Below are 27249 nucleotides of genomic sequence, written 5' to 3'. Positions count from 1 at the left end.
AGTAACCTTGAATATTTTTTTATTCTTAAATGAAGAACTAGTAAGTTGCAAACTTTAAGCGATTAGCCTTATCATATAGGTGAGTTGCTAACCTGGATCTGGATAACATTAAAAGAAAAGTTACAAGCAACAAAAATTATATACCTCACGTTCGTCAACAGATACTCTCTCGGTGATCTCATTATACTTTATCAAAAAAGAAAAGAAAAAAAAACGGTGATCTGTATATATTGTTTGATGTGGCTATTGTCTCTTTAATGGATGTTTTTGCAACATTACACTGTAATTCTCATCAGTACACTGACACACGTTTGATGATTCTATCTCAACGACCACCTCCCCTTGTTTCTTTACGTTAAGCTATTTCGTGTTCTAACTCTGTCTATAAGCATCTGCCTTCCTGAAAGATCTTCCTCGTAACTAACAACCTGCAACATTTCTTGTAATTTTAGGCTTGTAAAAACGCATGCAGATATAAGATACAACACGGAGATATTTTATAACAAGATTTTTCTTTTTACTTTTTTAATAATTTAACAAGGTATTTTAACTAGTAGGAACTGCACATGAAAAGGAGGACACACCTCTGGTTTACAAAGGTTTTTTCGTGCAATTTCGTTTTAAATCCAAAACTCAGATTCAGAGACTCAACTATTAGCAAAACATGAAAGCTTCAATAATGAAATCTCCAAGTTATAATCAGAGCAAGAGTTATATATGAACCTGCGATTCTGTCTGCGTCTCACTAAAGTTTCCGTAAGTGCCTGTAGTTACATTTCCTGGAGGACTGCCCGTGTCGTCATTCTTATGTACCCTGGAAAACACATCAGAGTTTGGTAGGCAAACATGAATTCATGTAGGAGCAGCATTTAGATTTGAGATAGTCTTTTCTCAAAACCATTTCACATCATTAATTTGCTTACACTACGTCATCATTGCACGATATTAACCTGCTTACACTCCCTACGTAGAACATAGTGGTTGATATATTCCCTTCATACAGTCATGATACACTATAATAGTACAATATAGTGATAGTTTAGATAGGGGAATCAAACAAGACGGAAGAGATTATGAGATTCATGAAGATATGCGTATTTAGACCCAAGCAAACTTGTATCCGTCAACTTCTTTATGATTCACAGCATTTGAGGTTAAGAACCAAAAAAAATATCTGCAAAATGCAGATTTGCATTTAATGAATGTAAGTACCTGTTTATCCAGTGTCTAGACAGCCCAGTGACAGAGTGATTTCCGGTATTGTATTGTTCACTAGTTGAAAAAAGCTGTTTTATCATCAAGGAGTCAAACAATGCCAAATATTGATAACTCAGAGAAAGAGAAAAAATAAGAAGATTGAATGAACACACAAACTGTAAGGATACAGTCTTTTCTGAAATCCTCCCAGGAGACTTCTGATGTTGAATCTACACAGAAGAACAGAGGTGAATACTTGGAAAATTTTACTTGGATTGAAAAATTGAAGAAAGAAGTAAATAGTACTCACTTTACTTGTCTGCTCCGACAGATCCTCAATTGCATCAGCCACATCTGGAACTTCACGACTACTTGCTGTATCATTTCCAGAGACATTGCCTTCTCCGGACTTCGAAGGGCGATCACAATTGCTTGGAGGCTCTTCCACAGGAAACACATGACTTTCTTGACCATCTTTGACAAGTTTTGCCTTCTTACACGGAAAAGTCTGTTCCCTTCCAGCTTCTCCAAGTCTGTTATTTACTTCACCTTTACCGTTTTTGCCAGAAAAATCTTGAATATATTCCCTCTCTTCAGAGTGGCTTACAAGTAGAGACACATGACTTTCTTGACCATCTTTGAAAAGTTTTGCCTTCTTAGACGGAAAAGTCTGTTCCCTTCCAGCTTCTCCAAGTCTGTTATTTACTTCACCTTTACCGTTTTTGCCAGAAAAATCTTGAATATATTCCCTCTCTTCAGAGTGGCTTACAAGTAGAGACGCGTGACTTTCTTGACCATCTTTGAAAAGTTTTGCCTTCTTAGACGGAAAAGTCTGTTCCCTTCCAGCTTCTCCAAGTCTGTTATTTACTTCACCTTTACCGTTTTTGCCAGAAAAATCTTGAATATATTCCCTCTCTTCAGAGTGGCTTACAAGTAGAGACGCGTGACTTTCTTGACCATCTTTGAAAAGTTTTGCCTTCTTAGACGGAAAAGTCTGTTCCCTTCCAGATTCTCCAAGTCTGTTATTTACTTCACCTTTACCGTTTTTGCCAGAAAAATCTTGAATATATTCCCTGTCTTCAGAGTGGCTTACAAGTAGAGACACATTGTCCCTTGAGGACATTGGCAAAAACTGTGTATGAAACTGACTTGCGCCAGAACCTGCTTCTCTGTCTTGAGTTGTCAATTCCTTTGGATGGAAGTTGTTAGGACTAACAACTTGATTCTACACATCAGAATAATAGAAAGGACTATCCGTTAAATTTAATGATTTATGTCAACAAAACTATTTCAAAGATATAGAAGCCGTGGAGTCCCACCTGTCTAACACATTCATAAACCCAGTCAGGTGTCACGGAAACTATTCCCCATTTGGAAGCTGTCTCATACTTACTTCCGTTAGCGTAGTTGCATAGCAAGTGAGTCACTTTCTTGGTTAGTTTTTTCACAAATTTTGCTCCAAGTACATAACACAAATTTGACAGGAGTTTTATATCCTTGTCGTCCTGTTGGGAACTACAAATGCAAAAGCTTTCGAATCCAGGCAAAGGTGTCTGGCAGGGAAGAGGTGAGTAGACGATATGACTACTAACAGCAACTAAACAACCATCCTACACCATCAAGATAACAACTTAGACAATAAGCCTGAAAAATGAAGCATCATAAGGATATACACGGTTTAAATGAATGATGGTATGGCAGTTGGACACAGAGTACACCAGAATAAACGATACAATCAGTGATAACAGATGAAAGCTGAGAAGAAGAATACCTCTAAACAAGATCGAACCCAATGACTTGAGACATAGCTAATATGGGTAGTCCCGGCACTTCGGAACCCACCATGGGATTCAATAGTAAAGTCTGCGTTATTTATCAGAGGATCATTTACCACCACTTCTCCTCCACCTTGATTCACCCATTCCACGATTTCAGGTCGCTGCACAATTTTGTAAGACATCAATGAATAGACCTCGAAGATGTATTCTCAGACAAGAAACTAGTGGAAGACAAGGAAACCTGGTTCTTCGAATAACCACATACCCGATCTTCAGGAAAAGAATGCGAGAAACAAAATGTCTTCCCCTTAAATACAGATGACATTCTTTCATTCACGTTTTGACCATTGAATTCATATTGATTACTCTGTTGTTCTTTGCTTTTACTAGTTACAGGGGAAATAAGTGTTTCTTTTTGCTTGGGTGATACTATTTTCCTTTCCGCATGAATCTCATCTTTCCTGCCAAATTCCTGCATTGCTTCTTTGTTTCCCAGAAAAGTTGCTGGCCCATTTGAAACATTGATACTCCTTGAAGATGAATCATATGCCATGGTCTGACCGAGAGTATTTTTACCCTGTTCCATACTTGACATCCCTGCAAATGATCCCTTGGTCAAGCATGCAGAATCTGCGCAAAAACAAGTCAGTTAGAGAACTGTAATACAACGCATTGATATGTCTTGATGCATCTTGGATAGATGACATGTGTCCGCGATAATGTAATAATGGTTAAACGAGACGACAACAGACCTCTTGGAAGAATCAAATGGGTAGCAGTATATAATTGATGAACTGGAATTTCTTTTTTCTCACGATCACAATCTTCAAGCCAACTGGGTGTGACTACTTGAACGACACCAGAAGCTGCAATACTCCTCACCTCTCTTTTCTCACTGCAAATCAATAAATTGTGTAGAGATCAAAATATTACAGAGAATATGCTTAGAGAGACCCACCTAATAGTATTGGATCAATGCTACAAGAGAAAAAAAGAAGAAGGAAAAAGCTATTAAGGAAAAAACAATCCCTCTGGTAGTGCAAAGATAGCGGTTACCTCTCTGAAGGAGTTCCAACAACAATGTGAGTCATGCTTTCGTTTAGCAGCATATACCGCGTTCCACCACCTCTACAGACCAACTTAAAAAGTCTACGCATTTCAGAAGCTTCAAAACCAAGCAGAAAAATTCTACAATCTGATAAGTACAGGTCATTGTCTTCGGATTCTGAATCTCTGGCAGTACAACCATCAATATCTTGCTCTTGCGGCCTTGTATGTGGGCCTTCACTTGGTTCTTTAACATCGGTACTGGGGTTCATAGAAGTGGAAAAAACATTTTGTGAGGCAGAAGCTTCTATATCTGAGTCTCTAGACTGAGCACAAGAAGCATATGAATCTGCCACAGACACAGACACAGCTGCGGCCAAAGGAAACTTTTCTTGAACATTATGATGGATTCCTTTATCACGCAACCCTCGTGCCAAGGGTATGGAACTGAGAACAGGATATGACTCTTCACTGAGACAGACTGCGCATATCAAGGTGACATATCAGTATCGATGAATCTGTTAACTAATAGAGAGCCAATATACTGATAAGTACGAGAATGTATAAAACGCAGAAGCACCAAACATCACCTTTTCTATCGATGGACTGCTGAAACCATTTCCGTGTGACAATTTGAATGTGACCCCATTTTCGAGCAACTTTGTATTTGTCACCTTCGGCATAGTATGCAGTGTCAAGGAATCAATTTTCATTAAAGTCCAAACAACGAAATTTCAAACTTTAGTGATCAGGAACCCGATTATCAACATATCAACTGGATAATGGTTATAGTCACATATCTTGTAACTTAAGCCCTGACTGCTAATTTAACAGCACAACTGAATGCGCCCAAAAATCATTGTATGACCCAGGATTAGCAGATTATTGAAAAAAAATCAAAGGATATATCAGCGATCAGATGTGTACAACTCCTTGTTAGCTCACCAGAGTAGCTCCCTCCATATTCTGAAATAACCTTCTCCATTCCCTTACGCTCATCTGATAATAAGTCACAGATTAACTATCAACAAAGAACCTGATTCACATAAATTTAATAAACCGGTTCTCTAACCTCCTGGAATTCTTGTGACACAGATTGTCAATCCAGAAAAAGGAGGAACCTTATATGGTTCCTGGGGAACCACACGGTGCTCAGTCCAACACTGATGTAACCAATTCAGTGTAACAACTGGCTTCTTCTGAGTATTCAGAGCCCACTGCAAGTTAAAATAATAAAATATATTTAGCTGTAACAATGAAATAGGCATAACTGGTTTTGAACAGCTTCCTCAAGAACCTCATCAGTTCACTTTGCTCTAGGATATAAAATATAATGATAAGTTCTCAGAGGCACGAGGCTGACTCAAAACAATTTCAGAAAAGAATTTCTTCACTCAGAGAACTAAACCTGCCCTAGAGCCAAAGTATTATTTACATCATCCAGCAACCATCTGACAATGAACAGAGCAGAATTCATCAATAGGGAGGAAGAGTGGAAGACAACAACTTATATATTGAGGCTTTCATTCGGAGCATTTTACATCTTTACTTTCGCGAATAGGCCTCTCTTTTTTTCTATTGTAGGCACTATGCACTGATGGAAAAATGTAATACTCAAATGCACGAAGCGAAAGACCAACAGAGAAAAAAATCATCTTTTGTCTCTATCAACATACCCTAGTGTGCCAATTGGAGAAAAAATAAATGAACTGAAAAACAATTTTATTAAACCTAACATAATTCGAATAATCTTCTGAGATGCATGATGAAAAACAGCAGCATTGATATGTTAATAAAGAAGCTAGTTATAATCTACAGATGTGAACCTTCAGAAAGGTAAAAGAATATTGATGGCAATCTTTGAACAATAGACCTTGTACTTAGCAGCCAAGACATTTTTGACAATGACGAAGTTGACATCAGAAGAAGATTTGGAAAGAAAAACTCCCCCCATGGAAGTAACCATCTCTCTGATCTTGACCTTCAAAAAAAATTGCAATCAACGAGTTAGGACTTCACTAAGGAGAGATGAGTCCTTCAGAGCAACTCAAAACAACTCTCTAAAACAAAAATCAGTTTATTAGTCTACAATTCTTGCAATTTGATAAGACATTTCCACTAGGTAAAAAAGAGAAGTACCTTCTCATCCATCAGGAAACCAGAAGCAAGAACTTTCAGACCCTCCATCGCTAGACAACAAGTGAATCCCCCTTGTGGCAGCGGTCTACCCTCTTTTGCACAGGAGAGGGCACACTGTGGACCTGCCGCGCAATAATAAACATAGCTCTTATTTAGAAATTTCACGAACAGAGATCCAGTTGATTTTTTAAGTGACAGGAAACATAAATAAACTCATCTCACCAATCAAGTTACAACCCTTGGCTGTAAGACTCTTGAATTTCTCCTGCAAAACCCCAAAACAATGGCAATAAGGCCAATTTCGTTCAGAAACATAGGCAATTGCAGTAATTTAGAAGAAAAATTAAAATCGCACATGATCGGGAGAAGCGATGACATGAAAATCGGAGGGACCGCTCCGAGAAGGGTCGCAGCAGAGGACGATTTCGGCACCGTTGAGTTTGAAAGCATCGAGAAGTGTATCGAAGACTTCAGGGGGAACCAGATTCCGAGACATAAAGACGTTGGAACCTTTAAATAGTTGCGTCGTCTTCATCGCCGCCGGCAAAACCTAACCGCGCACTAGTCGACTAGTTTGTCAGAGCTTCACGGTGGTTATTTGGAAGAAATTAAAACCCTAGGATCGGCGGAAGAAGGTGGGATGCTCGAACTTTGAAGCATAGCACGAGATTCGACAAGCCCGGTGAGTGAATCGGCGCGTGTGGTAAACTGACTGGGACTGTGGCGGAACTCTCAAATCGGGGGACGCGGGAATTTTTCAGTGAGCTTAATTTCTCTTTTAGGGCTTTTTATTATGTTTTTATGACGTTTCCGTTCCCCAATTGGGCCGACGATAATTTTTTCAGGTTAGTAAAAACAATTACCATTATTAGATATAAATCTTACCATAGAAAGCCTGAAATCTATATTAAAAATTACAATTTGGTTTAAGTCTTTTAAGTTTTACTTATTATTTTTTTTTTACAACATTAACCCCTAAAACAATTTAATAAATAACATTGTAGAGAAATTCAAATACTAAACTTTTTTAAATTGACCAACATTTGTTATATTTATTGTCATAAAATCTTAACAACATCTATACATTCCGATTTTTCCAAAACAACTATACCCATTAAAGTTTTAACACATTAAATCTCCAATACTATTTTTATAGATGCTATAATCTCTCAAATTTAAATGATATACAACAGATTTTCTAATAACAAAAGTTTACGATCTCCATAATTATATTAACATTAATAAATTTCTTAAACCAAAAATCTAATTATAAAATGTCACATTAAATATGTTGAAAACCCCCCATATAATTTGGTTTATTTTTTATTTTTGAGTAATTACCAAAAGAACTAAAATTCTATTAATTATCATAAACTATATATATTGACATGGAAAAATTATAAACTATAAAAATATGCTAATTTGGTAAAACAATTAACATAATTAAACTTGATAAAAAACTTATTTTGATTATTTATTTTTAGATAAAAACTTATTTTGATTTTGGTGAGACTGGTTGGCATTAATCTCATTTAGGGAGTTAAGTGGAATTATTTTTTAAAAAAACATTTTTAGATGTGTACCATAAGATAAATGTATTACTAGACTATACATATACCACACGCCACACGGGTTAAAACCTTGAAAACACTACAAAAATCCTTTACTTTAAATAATTATATCAAATATCTTTAAATTTTTATATTTTTAAATTAATAAAACAATAATAAAATAATAAATAAATACAACATAAATTTTAAATTTTTAAAATTAAAAATATTGTTCCTGCAGGTTAAATCCTAGTTAATGAGTAAGTTTTTTACAACACAGAGAATATTTTGCGTTTAAAGATATTTTGCCAATTAATTAATATCTTCAATTTTGCAATCGACTGCAAAGAAACCGAGCTTCTCTTAAAAAAACTTTTATTTTGTACAGAGGAGAGAGGACTTCGTCTTCTACGTGAGAAACGACTAGAAACTCATAACTAGGCGCAAAAATGAGAAGCGATAGTAACCTACCAAGAATAAAGGCAACGTTAGAGCCAGACTTTGACCCAAACAAAAAAACCTTATCAAAAACTAAGCCGGAGTACTTTAACTTGGCCGGTTTAGGTCTGGAGGAGCCTGTGCTTTGGTCTGGGGATGTGTCTGCTGCGGCAAGCCCAGAACCAGATGTTTCTCTGCAGGCAAGTGAGATTCTTTTAGACCTGTTTTTTTCTTTCTTTTGACTGTCTTTCCTTTTGCTGCAGGGTTGTTCGAAGCTCCCTTTAGTTTATCATCTTGCTCTTTTGACTTGTCAGGTTGACTGTGGACTAAGGATTTGATGGTTTCACTTAGATCAACACTAGCTTTAACTCCAACACCTGAAGCCTTAGCCGGATAAACAGTACCCTCCGTCTTTGGGACCGGTTGTGTATGTTTCCCATTTGTTGTCTTCGTTTGATCCTTCAATAAATTAGGAGGCGGGGGATGAGAAAAATGAGAGAAATGTGCGACTATTAGAGATAGTCATGATAAATGGATATACCCATATGCTAGCAATTAGAAACAAATAAAAGCTATGGCGTAAAAAAATACCATCTCTTTCCCAAGGTTTCCTTTCAATGCTCTCCGCCTTTCCTTTTCCCGACAAATGGCACGCTTGATCTCACGATTGTCCATTAGACTATTTGGCCAGAGTGCAGCTAGCTGGAGGAAGAAATAAATCCAAAAGAAGATTACTCAGGAAGATAAAGTAAATTTTAGGCAAGGTCTAGTCTACTAATTTTGAATGGAATTGAAAAGCAAATAGACCACGAGTGTCAGGAAAGGCGAGGAACTTACATTTGCATAGAGCTTTCTGATCTGAGAATTCGAATCTTCATCCAATCCCTAGTATTACCAAAACCAGAGCACAAACTGTATTTAAATTTCAATTCTGCAGCTAAGTTGGAAACGTATTAATGTAAAATTATGAAAGATATTAGTTACCTCAACAAAGTTGTCATATAGATCACACAATTTTCCCTCGAGCGTCGCATCCATGACAAACTTCTTCAAAGATGGCTTTCCAACAGAGCCAACATCCAGAAAATCATCTGACGTTCCAGCTTCTTGATTGTTTGCCTGTAAAACAATTTATGTCAGCGCATTAATAATATCAGATGTGTCTCAATGAATAGAGAGAAACAAGTGCTTAACCCAATGGCAACCATTATCAGAGAGAACTCTGAGTTCCGTGTATCATTGAAAATGGGATGTTTAAATCCAAAAAATATACAGAAAAACAAAAGTATCTTATATATAATACCATATACGAAGTTCCTTTGGAAATCAGATCAGGGATACTATTAGAGCATAAGAGAGAGAACCTGTGATTCCATTAGTGGAATTCGTGTTTTTAGCATCTCGATAACTTCATTCTTGATTTGTTGAAATCTCGTATCTTTTTCTCGATTTGCATTATCACCCGACTCAATCATGAGTTTCAAGTTCCTCTGTAACAATAATCATTACTAAACCGTAAGAGGTTGAGCTCCTTCGCTAATAAACGCTTATCTTGTTAGCTTTTCTGAAATGAAAGAGCTTTCACCTGAAACTTGAAAAATCTAACTACTCTAATGCCTCAGTAAGAATCACAACTCCATTCCGATAACAAGTCTCAGTATGCAGGAGATAGAAATGATTACCTTAAGTGATCTAATCTGTATTAGATGACCAACAATGCTCATGAGACGATTAATTAACTCTCCTGATACATTCCCTTCGCTCCCCTGCTTCAAGAAAAGAAAAATTCACTCTTCTTCACTTCTCTGGAAGATTATTGAAATATATACACACACACATCAGAAGTGTTTGATTACCGCAATTCTAGCAACTTTAGCAAGCTTCAACTTTACATCTCTTGGCAATCCCCTCTTCACTGCTTGGGATGAGATATCAGCGTCTTGATTCTCTGTGGCAGCAGGAGGGCTTGCTGCAATAAATTGGAAATTATAGTTTGCTAAATGGTATTTAGCTTTGCATGCATGTAAATAGATCGAACATTTGAAACTCACATTCAGCGACCACCTTCTCCAATTCCCTGATGGCTTTCTCAAGAGTCGAGGATTTAGGTCTGACATTTGAACTACTTTTTGTCTGAATAAAAAAATTTCTTACAGAATTAAGAGAAAACCGATATATAATATGCAAGAAAAAAAAAGCATGGAAGCTAATATTAGCCAGGAAGATCAACCCAGAGTGGAGATGAAAACTAGAGCAACAGAAGTACAGAACAAACGTTTAGTGGGTGTCAGCCGAACAGCATGACTCATAAATGCCAACTAATACATGAACTCTCTGGATTGAATGCTAAAAACTTCCACAATTAAAGATGGTGATTATGCAGTCTAAAAGTTTAGAGAAATCACTCTTGGAGATGTAGAAGATGAAAGACCCCCAAATACATGCTTACTACAACTTTCAGACTAACTAAAATGAGGACACTTATATACTTATGGAAAGTACTTAATAGTTTATTGGAATAGATTCTTTGCTTACTGTTGCAATGTTCAGGTCATGCATGCTACTGTTTTCTTGCTGACAGACTACTGTTGATTTTGCCGAAACATTTGGTCGAGATTTTCGTGGAAGGGAGTTAGATTCTTGATGAGCATTTTTGCTGCTGCAAATTGGATGAAGGGGGGCAGAAGATTCAGCTGCCTTTGACTTCGGACTTGTGGCATTCCTTGGCTGATGATTCGCTTCATCAGTATGGGGAATTGAGTCCGCTGTCTTTGAATCGTTGGAAATGTTCTTCAACGAGGGCTCAGGAGCAGCTGATTGATCCTGTACATTCACATTCATAAAATCGATCGTCTGGTCTGGAACTCTAAAATAAAATAGATTCAAAAAGTTATTTGCAAGTAAGGGTGCTACCTTTCCCCCAGCCGTCTTAGCCATCTTGGCTTGTTTTCTGGATACATCAACAACATCGCCGCAAGGTTTTGCTGACTTTTTCCTTCGCCTTTTCTTTGGTTTCTGGTTTGAAGTTGTTGGTTCACTGTTGTACAAAGGAATCACAGTTTAGAAAAATCAGTAAGTGGAATATATAGCCTATTCATAGGGAAACTGAGAAACCTGAATCCTATCAAAAATGAGAGACCACATTGATACAAAACGGTATTACGTTTTAGGGTGAATCAAACTAGTCACTACGATTATATGATAGTATGATACTACAAGGAGTAGCAAGATTATCAAGCAAACTGTATAAAACATTTCTGCCCTCAGGAAACACTGCATAAACCCATATTAGAGGGAAAAGAAAGGTGATACCAAAGTCTATTTCCAAATAATTATGCTGCCCATTGCCTACTTTCACAACATATCACTAACTGAAAACAGACAATAAGTAATGTGACAACATAGACCAAAAAGTGGACCAAGAAACTTACATCCGTTCTAATTTTCCTCTACTAATAAAAAATCCATCATGCTTAATTGGCGAATTATCAACTTCAAAATAATCATCCTACAATGGAAAGCAAAGATATGATGTTTCAGCTATCAACAAGATACACTTAGATCACATAAGAAAAACATATGTAGGATATCTATACTAACCAATTCAGCATCATCGATAAACGAATCTTGAGTGTCATACTCGTCATCATCTGGGGCACCACCTAGCTCTTCCCCATCACTACTATCTCTACCCTGAAATATATTTTATTTCAATATAAGGCAATCAGAAACCTGTGGGAAAAGCAGTGCTAAGTGCTAACGCATAGTATGAAAATAATCTGAGTAAGAAACCAAACATTCATCTAACTTGTACAGATAATAGAAAGTGGAACGAACCATGTAGAGCCTCTCAATCTTCTGTATAACGTCGTTAAAACGATAGGCTTGAGGTTGGCCAGCCATTTCATTTTCTGTTGGTGCCTTCTGCATTTGATAATTATCCATACAATTTACATTAATTATGGCTACTATCTGAACCAAAGTCCTTACAAGATGAATTCACAATTGAAATTGACGAGGTTGCAACTATGCATATCTAAAAACGCAACTCGAATTACTCGCCAAGACTAGACAATCAAATCACAAAATCACAATCAACTGTAGTTTGTTTCAGATACAAGAATTAGCTTGTTGAAACCCTAGCTCCAAACCCAATGTCAATGAGAATTTCCCAATTTAGCTCCCGAATACACGAGACAGGGGTCAAGGAAATTACAAGAGCAGAGAGATTCTGAGTATACATATATGCATGTAAGAGTTAAAAACTCACCCGAGCAAGGGGAAACTCGAAGTTAGGGTTAGCATTGAGAGACGGGTCGGTCGACGAAGGAAACAAGCCGTTCTCCTTGGTAGCCTCATACATAAGCTTCTTCCACGATACGTAATTCGTCTCCTCAAGACGAAGCTCAACCTTAAGTAATCTCCGATCACCAGCAGTCAATACCTCAGACGAGATTTCACACGGTTCGCCGGGATTTGAACCGTCATCGGTAGAGACCTTTGGTTGCCCCATTAGTGAATTCGGGTCGGGTCGGGTCAGAGTTAAGACTCTGTAGAGACCCGGATCGGAGACGACGTGACTCTGGTGGAAATGAATCAAGGAGTTGGGGAATTGTGATGAATTGTGGAGACGGCTCCGAGAGAGAGAGAGAGAATTTTGGAGCTGAGAAGATGATTTTTGTTAGAACATTGCGCGGGATATACCCAGCAAATGACGCTTCGTAACTCGTAAGCTTTTTTTTTTTTTCTCGTGAACAGATTTTTTAATTATTAGTACTATTTATTTATTCTGCCTCTCGAAAAATGGATTTTTTCTTAAATCATTTTTTCAAAAGTTATTAACATGCATTAAGGTTTTTTAGTCTATAGATAAAATAATAGTATTGGTTAAAGAGGTGTATCCTATTGGACAATAAATGTTTTTCATATTTATCTTTTGGTTTATAACAGTTAAATTTTTATTTTTTTACACTAAATAAAAGTTAATTTGATATATACAGTAGTAATGTCATCGTTAAAAAAGAGATGAGTTTCTTAATTTATTAAGTATTATTTTAATAATTGTTTAATAATCCCTACATTTCATAATATAGGATGTTTTAGATAAAATTTTTTATTTCATAATATAATATGTTTTCAAGTTTTCATACTACTTTTATATTAGTTTCATATTTTATATTATGCAGTCTTGTTTATGATTGGTTAAACTTTTTAAAAGTAGTCATTTCTTAATATCAAAACATTTTATATTATGAAACGGAGAAAGTATAATATAATTATTTATTTAAAAATTAAATCAGAAAAATCTACTATTAGCCATTTAACATCTGTCAAGAAACGGTTTGATAGATTCTCAATTGAGAACCGTTTCTCACCTCTATCCTTATTTTTCTTACATTATCTCTTCTTTTATTATAACTTATTTATTTTTAATGAATGAAAAACTGTGTGAGAATCGACCGGTACATATGGTCTAAGGTATACATACATGTATGTAAGGCAAGATTTGGTAGACCGACATTTCCTATAAATTCTTCCTTATATATGTATAAATGTATATTTATCACATTTCCTTTATTTCGAAAATTACTCTTATATAAAAGTATAAATCACTTTTCTCCATAAGAAATCATCACTTCGTTGATATAACACAAAAAAAATGCTTATAGAATTTTTACTTTTAAGAGATGACAAATATGTCCATCATGACAATCACCTTCCCATGGCAAGCTGAAAACAGTGGTAGCCCTGGACAACCTAATCGGGTTTGGGTTTTTGGATTTAGACATATAGAACCCGTTCGGGTTTTTATACTATCAGGTCGGGTTTGGGTTTTACCCGTTCGGGTTTGGGTAATTCGGGTTTACCCGAACTCAAACAAACCATGAACAAAAAAAACCCGAACTCAAACAAATCATGAAAAAAAAAAAAAATTTATCAAATTTTAGAACACTTGTATATATATAAATATTTAACGTTTTAAGTTAGTACATAGAAACTAAGATGGCAAAATGGTTAATGTGTACTCTTAAATGCTCAAGGTTTTGGGTTTTGGATATCCGATTGGGTTTTATATAATACCCTAACCCGAACCAAACCATCTATTTCGGGTCGGGGTCAGGTTCGGGATTTGGGTTCGGATAATATGCTCAGGCCTAAACAGTGGTGTGTTGTGTGTAGCTAGCGATGCAGAAGGCCAAGGATGAGCAGCTAGAAGATAGCATCACTTTTGCATGCAGTACTGAGATTGATTATTTGTAGACCACTCTCATCCCATCAGGTGGAGCATGTTTTAAGCCAATACTAGCTATAATAAGCCATGCGTTTATATTTGATGAATTAATACTTGCTACTTGTTACCATTTACCATACTTTCGTGACTTCGTCCAACAAAACAAAAAAAAAAACATTTACCAAACCGGCCCATGGCCGAACCAACGAAGCATGCATGTTATGTTTCTCACTTCCACATACCCCTGGCCTAATTACAGTCAACGTATTCAAAGATATATACGTGATCATGAAATATGCGGTATATGGATGAAGATGAAGTTCTGGATGAGGTGGACCGTGGAGAACAATAGTAAGAGAAACTGTTTCGTGTAACCTTCTTTTCGCGTTTTCAGCTTATGATTTTATGCATAGCAAGGGTTTAGTCCAATGCAAACTTTGACTCAAATTCGTTAACAAGACTCGGGCTCGGATAAATGCTTGGCTCATCATCACATCATCATCACTAAAGTTTTATACATGAATTTGATTCTGATATACACATACTAAATTTGGAGAAGATGAATTATATACACATAATTTGATAAAGGATTTTATGGAAGAGTGGGGAGAAATCATAATAGGAAGGAACGACTAATCAAAGAAATCATATAAACCAAAGAAGCTAATAAATAAAATAAAAAAGCAAATAAAATTAAATATCTTACAGTTTTATGATTTGTTCCTTTGTGGACCACCATCGGGACCATTTTGAATGAACAAACACGGGACTCTCCCATAGATCTGAATAATCTTGGAAATAAATTGGCAATGCATTTTTAGTAAAGCTGGTGTGAATTTTTTCTCTATGAAAAGTTCTTCTAACTTTTATTTTTATAACAAATGTTTGGGGTAAAGAATGAAAAAAAAAACCTATGACTTTACCCAAAATTAAGAATATAATCTAAAGTTTTTCTTTTTTGTCAACAAATTAATATTTCTTTCGTGGTCAATTAAAATTTCATTGTAATCATTGAATAAAGAAAAGACCCTTGAGTCCAAAGCCTACAACAAATTGACAACAACAACAAAATTATATAAATTGGGAATAGCAAGTAGCAACGTTTGAGGAGGATTACATCATAGTATATATTTTTTTTTTCTTTCCCTTTATTTTACTGAAAAAGAGAAAAAGAGAAAAAGAGGAGAAGAGAAAAAAAAAAAAAAATCGGTATCTAAAAAAACTGACCGCCTCGCGTTGTCGCTTCTTTGCCTACTTCCGATTCCTTCTTCTTCTTCTTCTTCTTCTCTCTCTTTGCCATCGTAATCGTCTCCGCCTCTCTAGGGTTTTTATCCGTCTCTCTCTCTCTCTCTCGTGTTTCCCCGGAGCTTATATGTTCGTTGGCATTCGCTTAATCGCTTCTGATTCATGAGGTTAGGGTTTCGTTTTTTTTTTCCCTTCTTCTAATTTTTTGGTGACGAATTTTATATTTTTTATTTACTTTTTCCCTGCGTTGCGGCGTGTTTAAATCAAAAGAGATCGGAGGGTTTTTCTAGTTGTCATCATCAATGTTGATGATTTGATGCGTCTATTGTGTTGAGTTAGGTCTTATGGTTGACCTTCTCAATTTTTTTTTTCTCTCTCTCTGATTGATTTCTGGATCACGGGGCTGTGTTTTATCGAGAATCTGTTTAGGGTTCTTGAATCATTGCAGAGTTTGATTTACAAATTAGAACGGATTTCTCATTAAAAACCCTCTTTTGTTGTTGTTGTTGTTGTTGTTGAGAATGCTAATTCTATGGCTTTGAAACAGGTGGCATTACGATGGATTGTAAGGAGAACGGTATTAGTGGCTCTCTTTCTGGCGATTTGAATGCTAATTCTCTGGGTTTAAAGTCTCCACCGAGTTTTTCTGGGCTCAATTTAGATTCAGTCACTAGTTTGGAGACTCCTCAGGTTGCATCAGTTGTAAAGTCAACAAAGGAGGGTCAAAGGAAGTGCTTTATAGATAGCGAGAGAATGGGAGATGAAAACAGTAACTCTAAAGAACATACTGGGAACTCTGATGATGGTTTAGATTTTTGTTGCGACGCTGAAGACACTCAGAAGCAGGGAGTGGTTTCAGATGAGGTTGAACAAACTCAACAATTCATTTGTGATGCTGATTTACTGGTAGACTGCAACAAGCCGGATGATGGAAAGGAGAGTCAGGACACCAAATTATCCCTTGTATCCATTGTTTCTGGGGATATGCAACAGGAAGGAGCTCCTCAGGCTATAGAAGATGAAGGGTATGGTGGCACAATATTTCCTATAGAGGACAATGGAATAGAGAATGAATCGAATTTCTTGAATGATGATGTACCAGAACAAATGGGGTCTTTGGAAACCGCAAAGCACAGAAACCCTGGTGAAGTTGGAAGCGATGGTATTAGCTCTACCTTTGATGCTGGAGATAAGGAAGGAAGAAATGAACCATCGAGTGATCATGATTCTGGTTCTTCTGATGATATATCATTCTTTCAGAGTTGTCCGTTTCCAGATACGATAATGGACTCTGGTTTATTTGGCTGTAGCCCTGCAGAAGATTATCTGAATGATTCAAGTGAAATTGAAGGCAATCTGCCTATTGTGGTATCCCCTTCATTAGCTATTACAGAAATGTTAAGTAATAGTGACGGTGGCCGATGTTCATATGATCTAGATGACATCGTAAACACAGAGACAGTCGAACCAGATTTGAAGCTGGGACAGCAGGATGAGCTTCACACTGATCTTTCCGAGAAGAATGAAAAGATGCAAAAGGATCATGTTGGGGTTTCATCAATTGATAGTGATGTGGCCGCTTTGAGTATGAATAATGGTATAGCTGCTGATCTGAGAGCTGAAATTTTCAATCAGATATCACCCATAAACGAAAATACTTTAGGTATTGAAGCCAACTCCCATATTACTGACTCTTCTTTGATGTGGAATTTTCCATCGAACTTTGGAAATGGAGACATCGAAGTCTGTAATCCTGACAATGCAGTTGAGCCACTCAGAATAGTGGATGGCAATGGCAGAATAGGTGGTGAAGTTGCTTCTGCATCAGGGACTAATTTTTGTGAAATTGGCTTGTCTTCATCCCGTAGGAAGTCCCGAAATGGTAAACAGGGTAAAATGGCGCAGACAAAAAGGAGTGCCCCCCATCCGAGAAAGTCCTCTAGAAAGAAACAATCAGCAGGAGACCTTGATTCAGTTTTTAAGTGCTCAAAGCAGAAGAGGAGCTCTCTTTTAAAAATAAGCCGTTCATCTGAGTGGGGATTGCCTAGCAGGACCACTGAAATCTTCTTACAGAGCAATAATATTCCCTGTGATGGACCTCCGCATCATGATGCACAGAAATCTCAGAGCAATCCTAAGAATGGAGAGTATAATAGGAGTTCTAATAACGGATATGTAGAAGGATCTAACAAAAACATCCAAGCATCAAGTGGCCTTCGTTTGAAAGTTAAATTTGGTGGTGGCCAAAATCCTATGAACATTACATTCTCTAAGGTCAGTGCTAACTCTTTTCCTGCTAATGGTATTGTTAAGGCAGGATCAGGTTTAGAATTGCCAGGATCAACAAATTTTGCTGTGGATAATCTGCGAACTGGGGAAACTAAAGAGGATTTGGAAGAGAAAAACAACCTTGTGGAGAAAGTTCCATATCTGCAGTCATCTGATTTTATGAGGGATGAGAAACAAGACGATGGGGGGTTTTGTAGGAAGCCGGGTGGTGATGTTTTAGATGATGACCCACACCTTTCCACTAGTATAATGGTTGAAGAGTGCGAGAGGGCCACTGGGACGCGAAACCTAGATGCTGAAACTTCACCAGATTCCGAAGTTATCAACTCTGTGCCTGATTCGATTGTCAATATTGAACAGAAAGGGGATTTGCATCATGGTGTTTACAGCGCTCCAGAAGATGTGGTCGGCAAGAACAGAGGATTAGAAAAAAAAGATAAATTGTCTGCTTCAAAATCTCTTTTGGAAAATGGTTCACATCTAATTCCCAGTGCTAAAAAGGGTAAAGATGCTAAGTCTAAAAGGAAAGGAACAAAGAAAGGGAAATCCAAGCTTTCTGAATCTGCTAAAGACGGGAGAAAAAATGAATCTCATGAGGGAGTAGAGCAACGTCAATCCATGAATAGCAGTAATGAAAGGGTTGATAGTGATCATCTTGAAGTAGGGGGAATAGAGTCTCACAAGACAACAGGTATTTACTCTTTTGTTTATCTCTAAGTATAGTAATCCTTAATAGGATATTGTTTTTTGCTTATTTAAATAGCATCTCTATGTTTTCCATTTCTTTAACTGGCACATTTTGTGAATTCATGTATAGGTGCTCTTCTAGATGCAGATATTGGGAAAACCAGTGCCATTAATGGTACCATATCATCAGATGTGAACCTTGGGGAAATGGTTGTGGACGGTACTATTGAGGATAACTCTTCCTCAGAGAGTGCTTGGGTTCGATGTGATGATTGCTATAAATGGCGACGGATACCTGCTTCTGTTGTAGGATCAATTGACGAGAGCTCCAGATGGTATGTTATATTATTTCATATTGAATATGTACTTGTTTTAATGCAATTTTCAGATGTGCCCCCGCACGATGATAATACTTCATTCTTGTTGATTATTCTGTTTGTTACATGTTATGTTGATTTTTTAGCAATTTCCAGTGTGTTACATATTGTCGTTAATCTTGTTAGGGTGTACAAATTTGTGTTAACTTTGTATTCGTCGCACTTGTATCAAAGTTAAAAACGAGTTTATTAGAACTTCTTATTTTCTGATAAGTTTCTTATATAATTTATTCAACATATTTTGAAAATTCTTACAGTGAATTCATCTGGTACTTGTGACTGAATGTCAGTTGTATAAGCAGATGGAGTTTTTCATCTTTCTGATGTTTATCACATTTGGACTTTGTGCTTGTAGCTGTTTTGTATCATTTCCATACTTGCTACGTCATTCATATCTTGTAGTCTGTCTCTATATCTAATATGGATTCTCTGTTGTTTATAGGATCTGTAGGAACAACTCAGATACAAAATTTGCGGATTGCTCAAAATCTCAAGAGATGTCAAATGAAGATATTAATGAAGAGTTGGGCATAGGACAGGAGGAAGCAGATGCATATGATTGTGATTTGGCTAAAAGAGGGAAAGAAAAGGAACAGAAGAGCAAGCGTTTGACAGGTGCTTATAATTCAATATGGGGGAACCTTGAGAGTACCCTTGGCTAGAATGTTTGAAATTATCATATGGTTTTTCATCTATTTTTTTTTATCCTGTTTTCATGCCCGTAATTCTTGCAGGTAAGCAAAAGGCGTGCTTCAAGGCTATAAAAACTAACCAGTTTCTTCATCGCAATCGTAAATCTCAAACAATTGACGAGGTTAATTTCCTTGTATTTTGTCCATTTGTTATGTTTAGTAATGCTTAAGGTTAATTGTGCTTGTATTGCTTATCGTGTTTCATTTTTTTCTTTGACAGATAATGGTTTGTCATTGCAAACCACCACCTGATGGTAGGTTGGGTTGTGGAGAAGAATGCCTCAATAGAATGCTTAACATTGAATGTCTTCCCAGTACGTGCCCGGCTGGCGAATTGTGTTCAAATCAGCAGGTATAATATCTTTTTTGCAAGCGAAAGGGTTACATTTACAGTCAGTTTTATCACTCTCAAAATTTTTTGGCTCATGTTTCTGCAGTTTCAAAAACGGAAGTATGTTAAGTTTGAGAGATTCCAATCTGGTAAGAAGGGTTATGGCCTGAGATTGCTCGAAGATGTACGAGAGGGACAATTCCTTATTGAGTATGTTGGAGAGGTATGTCTGTGATGATTTTTAACTCTTGGAGGATGTTATCTGTTTGAGATGGGCTTTCGACCCTTATATATACTGTGGGTTATACATAACAGGTGCTTGATATGCAATCCTACGAGTCTCGCCAAAAAGAATATGCTTGCAAGGGTCAGAAACATTTCTATTTCATGACACTGAATGGGAATGAGGTAACATCTTCCCTTTTAATGACTCAGCTGCTTCTTTGCTTCATCTTTGATTGAAATTGTTTGTGATTTGCTGTTTAAATCTATGTGGAGTTGTTGAATAAAAAATGTGTGATGGACACTAAAATTGATATATGGTTGCCAGAATGTGACTCGTTTCTGATTTAGATAGCATATTTAGAGAAGTGAAGTTCCATCTTTGTTACGCTTTTCTGCTTAAGCAATTTGCTTGTACCTCTGGTTAGTTACTTTTATGTCTCTAATGTGATCCACGTGTGCCAAAAAAAAAAAATCCTTTACAAGACTAAGATGAATAGACAATCGTCTTCTTTTTGTGTCTTCGTTCATCTGACACTCGTCTGTATCTAGATCATTTTCACCATCTCTACTTAAGCTCTAAAGGTAACAGATTAGTGCTCCTGCTATTTTAGTACTAAAGCCTAGGTTACTTTTGTTGGTTGTGTTTGTAATAATTGCATTCCTTAGCATATCATCTGCACTGGCTTTAAATTACTGTCTTGTATTACCCTTTTGATGTATTCCTTTTGGAAGCTATGCTCTATGTTGCACCTTGCAATAACTTCTTTAGTTTTTTTGTTAATGCAGGTAATAGATGCTGGTGCTAAGGGAAATTTAGGGCGTTTCATTAACCATAGCTGTGAACCAAACTGTCGTACTGAAAAGGTGACTACTAAATGTTCTGTGCGATAGCATGTCTTGTGGTCTGATTATAAATCCAGTGATGAGTTGGGATCTTTCTTTTTGAGCTCGTCTGCTTGTTTATTATTTTAGTAAAGGTATTTCACCTTTTCTGTTTTCTCATGTGTATGGGTTTCATTTGGTACTTCTTAAATGTTGTTGCAGTGGATGGTGAACGGTGAAATTTGCGTTGGAATATTCTCCATGCAAGACCTTAAGAAGGTAGGCTTTCCCACACTTGCAATTTTGCGAGTTCGTTTCAGTAGTTTTTAATCTGCTGGTTCGTTGCCAGGGTCAAGAGTTGACATTTGACTACAACTATGTGAGGGTTTTTGGTGCTGCTGCCAAAAAGTGCTATTGCGCATCATCACATTGCCGAGGGTATATTGGGGGGGATCCCCTGAACGGTGATGTAATTATTCAAAGTGATTCAGATGAAGAGTATCCTGAACTTGTGATCCTTGAAGAAGATGAAAGTGGGGAAGGAATCTTAGATGCAACATCTAAGACCTTCATTGATGACGTTGACGAGCAAATGCCACAGAACTCTGAAATGGTTAATGGTTCCAAGGACCATGCTCCTGATAATGCCGAATTACAGAGCTCGGTATCTTTACAACTTCCAGAGCGAGAAATTCTTCCACCTCTTCAGCCAACTGGAGTTTTGAAGGAACTTTGGTCAGACACGCCTGTTAGTTCTGTCCGGCAGGAGGCTCATGTTGAAAAGAAGACTAAAAGCACATCTCCCACGTCCAATTCTCTTAGCAGACTGTCCTCGGATGGTGCAAATGCTGATAAGATGACAAAGCATGGATCGGGGGAAGATAAAAAGATACTTCCACGACCCCGTCCTCGTATGAAAACTTCTCGTTCATCTGGGTCGAGTAAGCGAGACAAAGGAGGTAGTCTTCCTGGTGTTAACAAAGCACAGGTTATACCAGTGAGTAAGTTGCAACAACAGCCCATCAAACCTAAAGGATCAGAGGAAGTTTCTCCCAGCGGACGTGTTGAAACATGTATTTTACTAGTTCTAGACATGAATTGTTAAGATACCATCATCATTCAGTCATATTCGCTAATAACACCAATTTTGCAGTTGAAGGGAAACTGAACGAGTTACTAGATGTTGCGGGAGGGATAAGCAAGCGGAGGGTAAGTTGTTTATAGCATTACTTCTGAAGTCTATAAAACTTTTTATACTTCAATTAGTTATGCTTAAGGTTAAGACATCATGTTTTTTTCCTTCTGCGGTTTTTTTTTGTTTTTGGTTTGTAAGACCGAGCACTTTTACTTGATTCTTTTCCACTTGAATTCTCTATATTCGTAATACTTTTCCTCAATCAAGTAACTGCACAATGGATACTTAGTTCGTTTTCTTATCTTACACAAACAGGATTCAGCAAAAGGCTACTTAAAACTTCTGCTTCTCACTGCCGCTTCCCGAGGCACGAATAATGAAGGAATTCAAAGGTTTCAAGAATCTGACCTGCTTATCTTTGTTCCCATTGTAGATTTATTATACTCTGCATTTGTGCCTGAATTCTTGTTGGTGTTTGTGAACTTAATGCAGCAATCGAGATCTTTCAATGATTCTTGATGCCCTTTTGAAGACAAAGTCAAAATCTGTTTTAGTGGATGTAATCAACAAGAATGGTACGTCAGTCTTCTTCTACTTTGGTCCATGTGTCTATCTGTTTTCTTTTGTATCTTATGAACCTTATCTCGTAAAGATGAAATAACCCCCAAACACATCCAGGTCTGCAAATGTTACATAATATCATGAAACAATACCGGAGTGATTTTAAAAAGACCCCTATACTCCGGAAACTTCTGAAGGTACATTCCTTTTAACCTCTGATTATGTATGGGTCAGAACACACTTGGCATTGGTTATCTTAAAATTTTTCTTCTCATCACGTTGGCTAATGATGCTTTCTTGAAATGGTCTAGCTTGCTTACAAATCAATATAACTGAATTTACTTTCAGGTATTAGAGTATCTTGCTACAAGGGAAATCCTTGCACTGGAGCATATAATCAGAAGGCCTCCGTGTGCACAGATGGAAAGGTTAGTAAAGTTTAATCATGGCCTTATCCTTGATCGAGTGAAAACTTTATTATGCTGTCACTAAGAATTGTGAAATCTGGCTGTCTAGTAAATTGTTTTATACTAAATTGGCCCTGTGCGTAACTTACTAGAATTCACCTGTCACTTGGTCTACTTGACAATGTGAATGCCAAAAATAGTTTCATCTGTCTTCGATAATGACACCTTAGTTCTTCAGATTCTCTTAGGACACAATATGACATTTAATGTTTATCTACACGCAGCTTTAAGGATTCTATTCTATCTTTCACTGAGCATGAGGACAAACAGGTACTGGACGTCTCATTTACCCTTATGAAACTGTATTCTTGGACTCTTGATTTATGTTAATGATCCGTAAGCTTCGACCTTGATCAAATGAGTATCTAGGGTTTAGCTTTTAATTTTAAATTATTTTCATGTGTATGGCTGCAGGTTCATCAAATTGCACGGAACTTCCGAGACAGATGGATCCCTAAACCTTTTAGAAAACCTTGGCGCATCAACAGGGAGGAGAGATCTGAGTCTATGAGGTCACCTAGAAACAACAGGTTCAGAGCATCACAAGAACCTAAATATAATCATCAGTCCCCAAGACCTGGAGAACCAGTTGCGTCTGTCATAACATCAATGGCTACAACTCCTGAAACAGCATCTGTATCTGAGGGATATTCAGAACCTAATTCCAGTCTCCCTGAGACAAATGGACGCAAGCGCAAAAGCAGATGGGACCAGCCATCTATATCCAAAGAACAAAGAACGTCTCAGCAAACTGTTGAAACTAATGGAAATCAGGATGTCCAAGATGACCTTCCACCCGGGTTTACATCACCTTGCACGGATGTGCCTGATGCAATTACTGCGAAGCCGCAACAAAAGTTCCTTTCTCGGTTACCGGTATCCTATGGTATTCCACTTAGCATTGTTCATCAATTTGGTTCACCCGGCAAAGAGGACCCGACCACCTGGTCTGTTGCTCCTGGCATGCCGTTCTATCCATTTCCACCTCTACCCCCAGTGTCTCATGGTGAGTTTTTTGCCAAGAGAAACGGAACAGTCTGTTCCTCCTCCATGGGAAACCCGACTTGCTCCATTGAGACCTTACCGGCTATAACTGAACCCAACCAATCCTGTTGTAACACCTCAAGTATTGCCGTGAATGACTCACCCGCTCCAAACCGGAAGAGAGAGTTTTCATCCGATATAGGAACAAGTTATTTTCGGCAACAGAAACAGAACATTCCCCCATGGATGCGGAACAATGGGTGGGAAAAAACAGCAAACAGCCCTATACCTGGAAATTTAACTGTAGAGAAGAAGCTCAACAATTAAGTATTCTTAACTTTAGAGAAGTACACAGCCAATGAAGTTGTTATGGAGACTAGGCAGCTCTTGAGGAGAATTACAGTGGTTGATTGGTTAGTTTTGCTCATAGGAAGATCCCCTTTTAGGGGACTCATGTGCGTTTCTTTTCTTTCCTTTTCAACTCCTTTTTCAGTATATTCTAAATTCTTTTGTTTATGATCAAAAGCAAAAACATTCTACTATAATGAAAAGGTCACATTTCATTGTAATAGCAAATCACATTCTTTATTATCTTCTGCAAAGAAGTTTTAAGTTACACTGAGATCTTTGCATCGCAAACTTCTTAAATAAAATATTGTTCTCAATAATTTGGTGATCAAAGGAGTAAGTTTCTTCTCAACTTTACAAGAATGTCCTGTAAAATGGAAAAGTGAGGGAAACAAAAAAAAACCAAACTTTTTGACAATTCAATATTTTCTGAGCAAACTTCTGACTCTAACAAACATCCAAGTTTTTACAAGTGTTGCATATTTTCTCCATCCATTAAAGAACCTTCCAATTACCTTCTTGTAGCTTGGTCTCCTTCTCACGACAGTCCAATACTCAGCCAGATTCTTCCTACTACTTATATACTCCTCTTCCAAATCCAACAGCGATAGCCGAGCTAGCACCGGGATTAGCATTACATCAGCCATACTAAACTCATTCCCTGCCAAATATGTTGTCCCCTCAAGCTTTGTTTCAACCTCATCTAGGAGCCTAAGCAAATGGTCTTTGCTTCTTCTTAAGGCACCAGGGTCTTTTAGTTTGTCTTCTGTATCGTATGCTTCCCTTAGCTTCCTATGGTAAGCACTTGCCAAGTCTGGAGACTCAGCCATCCTTGCAATCACAACCATCCTCAAGAACTTGGAAACATAGAGACGACGATTATCCGGTATGTGAGCAAGAGTGAAAAGCTTGGGGTCCCATTCCCTAATCTTCCGCATCCATTCAAGAACTTCTCTACCAAAAGTAGCATCTTCTATACCAGAGGAAACCTCAGCTATTCTCTCTAAGTACCTGCAAAATTTCACAAAAGCTCTAATTACTTATCTCCAAAAAGAAAAAAACTAGCACCAAAAGTGAGAATATTCCCCTATTAGAAAATGGTGAGAGTACATACTCTATGATCTCAATAGTGTCCAAAATGATGTGAGAACCATTCCTGAAAACGGGAAGTTTTGCGTTTGGATTCATCCTAAAGAAGGAAGGGTCCATATGCTTGCCAGTGATGGGATTGACATGGTATGATGTGTAATCAATGCCTTTCTCTTCTAAAGCTAGTCTCACTCTTTGGCTATCTAATGAGTAAGGATGGTGATATAACTGCATTGCTTCAGACCAATATCCTCCAACTACAGTCCAAGAGCTGCAAATTTAAGATATAATCTATATTAAAAAAGACATTCAAGTCCAAGTCTCTTCCATATAATCCACTTAAAAATCATCAACTAAGCAATATATTTCAGACATAAAAGCACCAAATTAACTGTTGACCTCACAGACCTGAAACTTCATAAAAGGGGGATTCATATTTGAGAAAAGGGTTTAAGCACGATATACAAGGAATCTGATCAAACAAAATGAGGTTGAGACCATAAAGATTGAAGCAAACAAAGACAAGAACAAGAAGAAGACAAGACAGGTTAACTTGGTGATTTAACTAACTACTAATAACAGAAGGAAGTAAAAATAAAGACATACCCAACGAAAAGACAGAACACCTTGGAGAAGAAAGGTTAGAACAAGAACTGAATCAAAAACTAGACAAAAAAAGGGAAACCTTCGTATATTTAGTTTCTCGAATTGAAGTTTCCTTCCTTCTTTAAAGTTTTGTCCTTTTTTTTTTTTTTGTCCTTTTTAATTTTCGAAGGAAGACGTCAAAATAGTGAAATACTATACAGCTAAGATTTTGCTCTGAACAAGAAAAAATTTAGGAAAGTGCGAGTATCTAATTCTCCCACTGCGCCTTACGTAGACGCAGATGTCTCTACTCGCTCTCAGATGTTGCCACGTGGTTACGGTCAACTTATCCGCCAAGGTCAAAGCGCTTTTAATGATCACTTTGTCTCTCAAGGGTATATATGTCTTTTTGATCAATCTGCCAACTTCTTCATCTTTTTCTTTATTTTACATACTTTCACCTAAATTATTGGTTCTATTATTGTTATATATATATATATATCCATTTTATCATTTATTTATTTTTTTTCATGATTCAGAAGGGATTGAAATTTTTTTTTTTGCAATTTTTACTATTGCCATTTTTGGATTCTGGTTATCTAAAAGGAAAAAAAAAAAAAAAAGATCATTATAGTGTCACTTGTGTTTTTTCTTCTTTGTATTAGGCCTACTTTGTATCCATCTCATTTGGGCCTTCAATAGATTAACGAGAAGGAGGATTATACATTTAGTAATATTGAATACGGCCCAATAATAAAATAAATAGCAAAAACGACTGAAACATGAAAAAAAAAGATATATAAGAATAAATAAAGTAATATATAATAAAATTATAATTCACGTGCATGGACCAAGAATAATACCAACCTCTAAAATAGAAGGGACAATAACTCTATAAGCCATCAAAACTGTGACACGTAATTAGCCAAATATGTTATAAATATGGTCCTATTCATCAAAAATCTATTGAATTTAAGAAACTTTAATGTTGTAACCAAGATCTTGTCTTGTATTTTCTTCTTCTTTTATAT

At 37.0% G+C, this 27249-nt stretch overlaps 4 protein-coding genes across 15 annotated transcripts; 1 reads left to right on the top strand and 3 right to left on the bottom strand.

Moving 5' to 3' along the window:
• Nucleotides 1-80: 80 nt before the first annotated feature.
• On the bottom strand, nucleotides 81-6935 carry LOC104713400 (uncharacterized). 5 transcript variants are annotated; one of them, XR_015566764.1, is made up of 18 exons: nucleotides 6517-6933; nucleotides 6384-6426; nucleotides 6162-6283; nucleotides 5896-6003; nucleotides 5095-5239; nucleotides 4930-5021; nucleotides 4613-4706; nucleotides 4032-4503; nucleotides 3728-3870; nucleotides 3241-3605; nucleotides 2969-3136; nucleotides 2517-2807; nucleotides 1508-2422; nucleotides 1386-1427; nucleotides 1213-1286; nucleotides 951-1013; nucleotides 724-814; nucleotides 81-428 (listed from the first exon to the last, which is right to left on the bottom strand). XR_015566764.1 is itself a non-coding variant. In XM_010430507.2 (17 exons), the coding sequence occupies exons 1-17, from the start codon at nucleotides 6694-6696 to the stop codon at nucleotides 351-353; spliced, it is 3423 nt and encodes a 1140-aa protein (XP_010428809.2). In that variant the 5' UTR covers nucleotides 6697-6935; the 3' UTR covers nucleotides 81-350. The 5 variants fall into 5 exon arrangements, 4 of the variants coding, with proteins under 4 accessions (XP_010428809.2, XP_087323094.1, XP_019085042.2 ...); XM_010430507.2 differs by lacking the exon at nucleotides 951-1013 and having other exon boundaries at nucleotides 6517-6935; XM_087466968.1 differs by lacking the exon at nucleotides 951-1013 and having other exon boundaries at nucleotides 5849-6003; nucleotides 6517-6923.
• Nucleotides 6936-8053: 1118 nt separating this feature from the next.
• On the bottom strand, nucleotides 8054-12940 carry LOC104713399 (ubinuclein-2). Of its 5 annotated transcripts, none has more exons than XR_015567326.1 (14): nucleotides 12420-12905; nucleotides 11987-12073; nucleotides 11750-11842; nucleotides 11581-11657; nucleotides 11063-11186; nucleotides 10685-10972; nucleotides 10201-10282; nucleotides 10006-10118; nucleotides 9832-9915; nucleotides 9514-9754; nucleotides 9134-9268; nucleotides 8987-9034; nucleotides 8741-8851; nucleotides 8054-8608 (listed from the first exon to the last, which is right to left on the bottom strand). XR_015567326.1 is itself a non-coding variant. In XM_010430504.2 (14 exons), the coding sequence occupies exons 1-14, from the start codon at nucleotides 12660-12662 to the stop codon at nucleotides 8258-8260; spliced, it is 1962 nt and encodes a 653-aa protein (XP_010428806.1). In that variant the 5' UTR covers nucleotides 12663-12940; the 3' UTR covers nucleotides 8054-8257. The 5 variants fall into 5 exon arrangements, 2 of the variants coding, with proteins under 2 accessions (XP_010428806.1, XP_087323902.1); XR_015567324.1 differs by having other exon boundaries at nucleotides 9514-9750; XR_015567325.1 differs by having other exon boundaries at nucleotides 9514-9734.
• A 2496-nt stretch (nucleotides 12941-15436) lies between these two features.
• Nucleotides 15437-24765, top strand: LOC104713396 (histone-lysine N-methyltransferase ASHH2). Of its 2 annotated transcripts, none has more exons than XM_010430499.3 (18): nucleotides 15437-15793; nucleotides 16174-18606; nucleotides 18745-18937; nucleotides 19422-19594; nucleotides 19714-19793; nucleotides 19892-20023; nucleotides 20109-20225; nucleotides 20318-20410; nucleotides 21014-21091; nucleotides 21272-21328; nucleotides 21399-22122; nucleotides 22203-22258; nucleotides 22500-22576; nucleotides 22677-22759; nucleotides 22863-22942; nucleotides 23094-23173; nucleotides 23437-23482; nucleotides 23627-24765. In XM_010430499.3, the coding sequence occupies exons 2-18, from the start codon at nucleotides 16185-16187 to the stop codon at nucleotides 24521-24523; spliced, it is 5388 nt and encodes a 1795-aa protein (XP_010428801.2). In that variant the 5' UTR covers nucleotides 15437-15793; nucleotides 16174-16184; the 3' UTR covers nucleotides 24524-24765. The 2 variants fall into 2 exon arrangements, with proteins under 2 accessions (XP_010428801.2, XP_010428800.2); XM_010430498.3 differs by having other exon boundaries at nucleotides 18733-18937.
• Nucleotides 24760-26458, bottom strand: LOC104713397 (glutathione S-transferase TCHQD). 3 transcript variants are annotated; one of them, XM_087464663.1, is made up of 4 exons: nucleotides 26240-26366; nucleotides 26042-26105; nucleotides 25659-25904; nucleotides 24760-25555 (listed from the first exon to the last, which is right to left on the bottom strand). In XM_087464663.1, the coding sequence occupies exons 3-4, from the start codon at nucleotides 25865-25867 to the stop codon at nucleotides 24964-24966; spliced, it is 801 nt and encodes a 266-aa protein (XP_087320789.1). In that variant the 5' UTR covers nucleotides 25868-25904; nucleotides 26042-26105; nucleotides 26240-26366; the 3' UTR covers nucleotides 24760-24963. The 3 variants fall into 3 exon arrangements, with proteins under 3 accessions (XP_087320789.1, XP_087320790.1, XP_087320788.1); XM_087464664.1 differs by lacking the exon at nucleotides 26042-26105 and having other exon boundaries at nucleotides 26319-26458; XM_087464662.1 differs by lacking the exon at nucleotides 26042-26105 and having other exon boundaries at nucleotides 26240-26454.
• Between the last annotated feature and the right edge of the window lie 791 nt (nucleotides 26459-27249).

This window comes from Camelina sativa, chromosome 9 (genome assembly GCF_030686135.1).
Source record: "Camelina sativa cultivar CO46 ecotype springtype chromosome 9, ASM3068613v1".
Classification (NCBI taxonomy): domain Eukaryota; kingdom Viridiplantae; phylum Streptophyta; class Magnoliopsida; order Brassicales; family Brassicaceae; genus Camelina; species Camelina sativa.
This window is presented reverse-complemented; position numbering and strand designations above follow the sequence as displayed.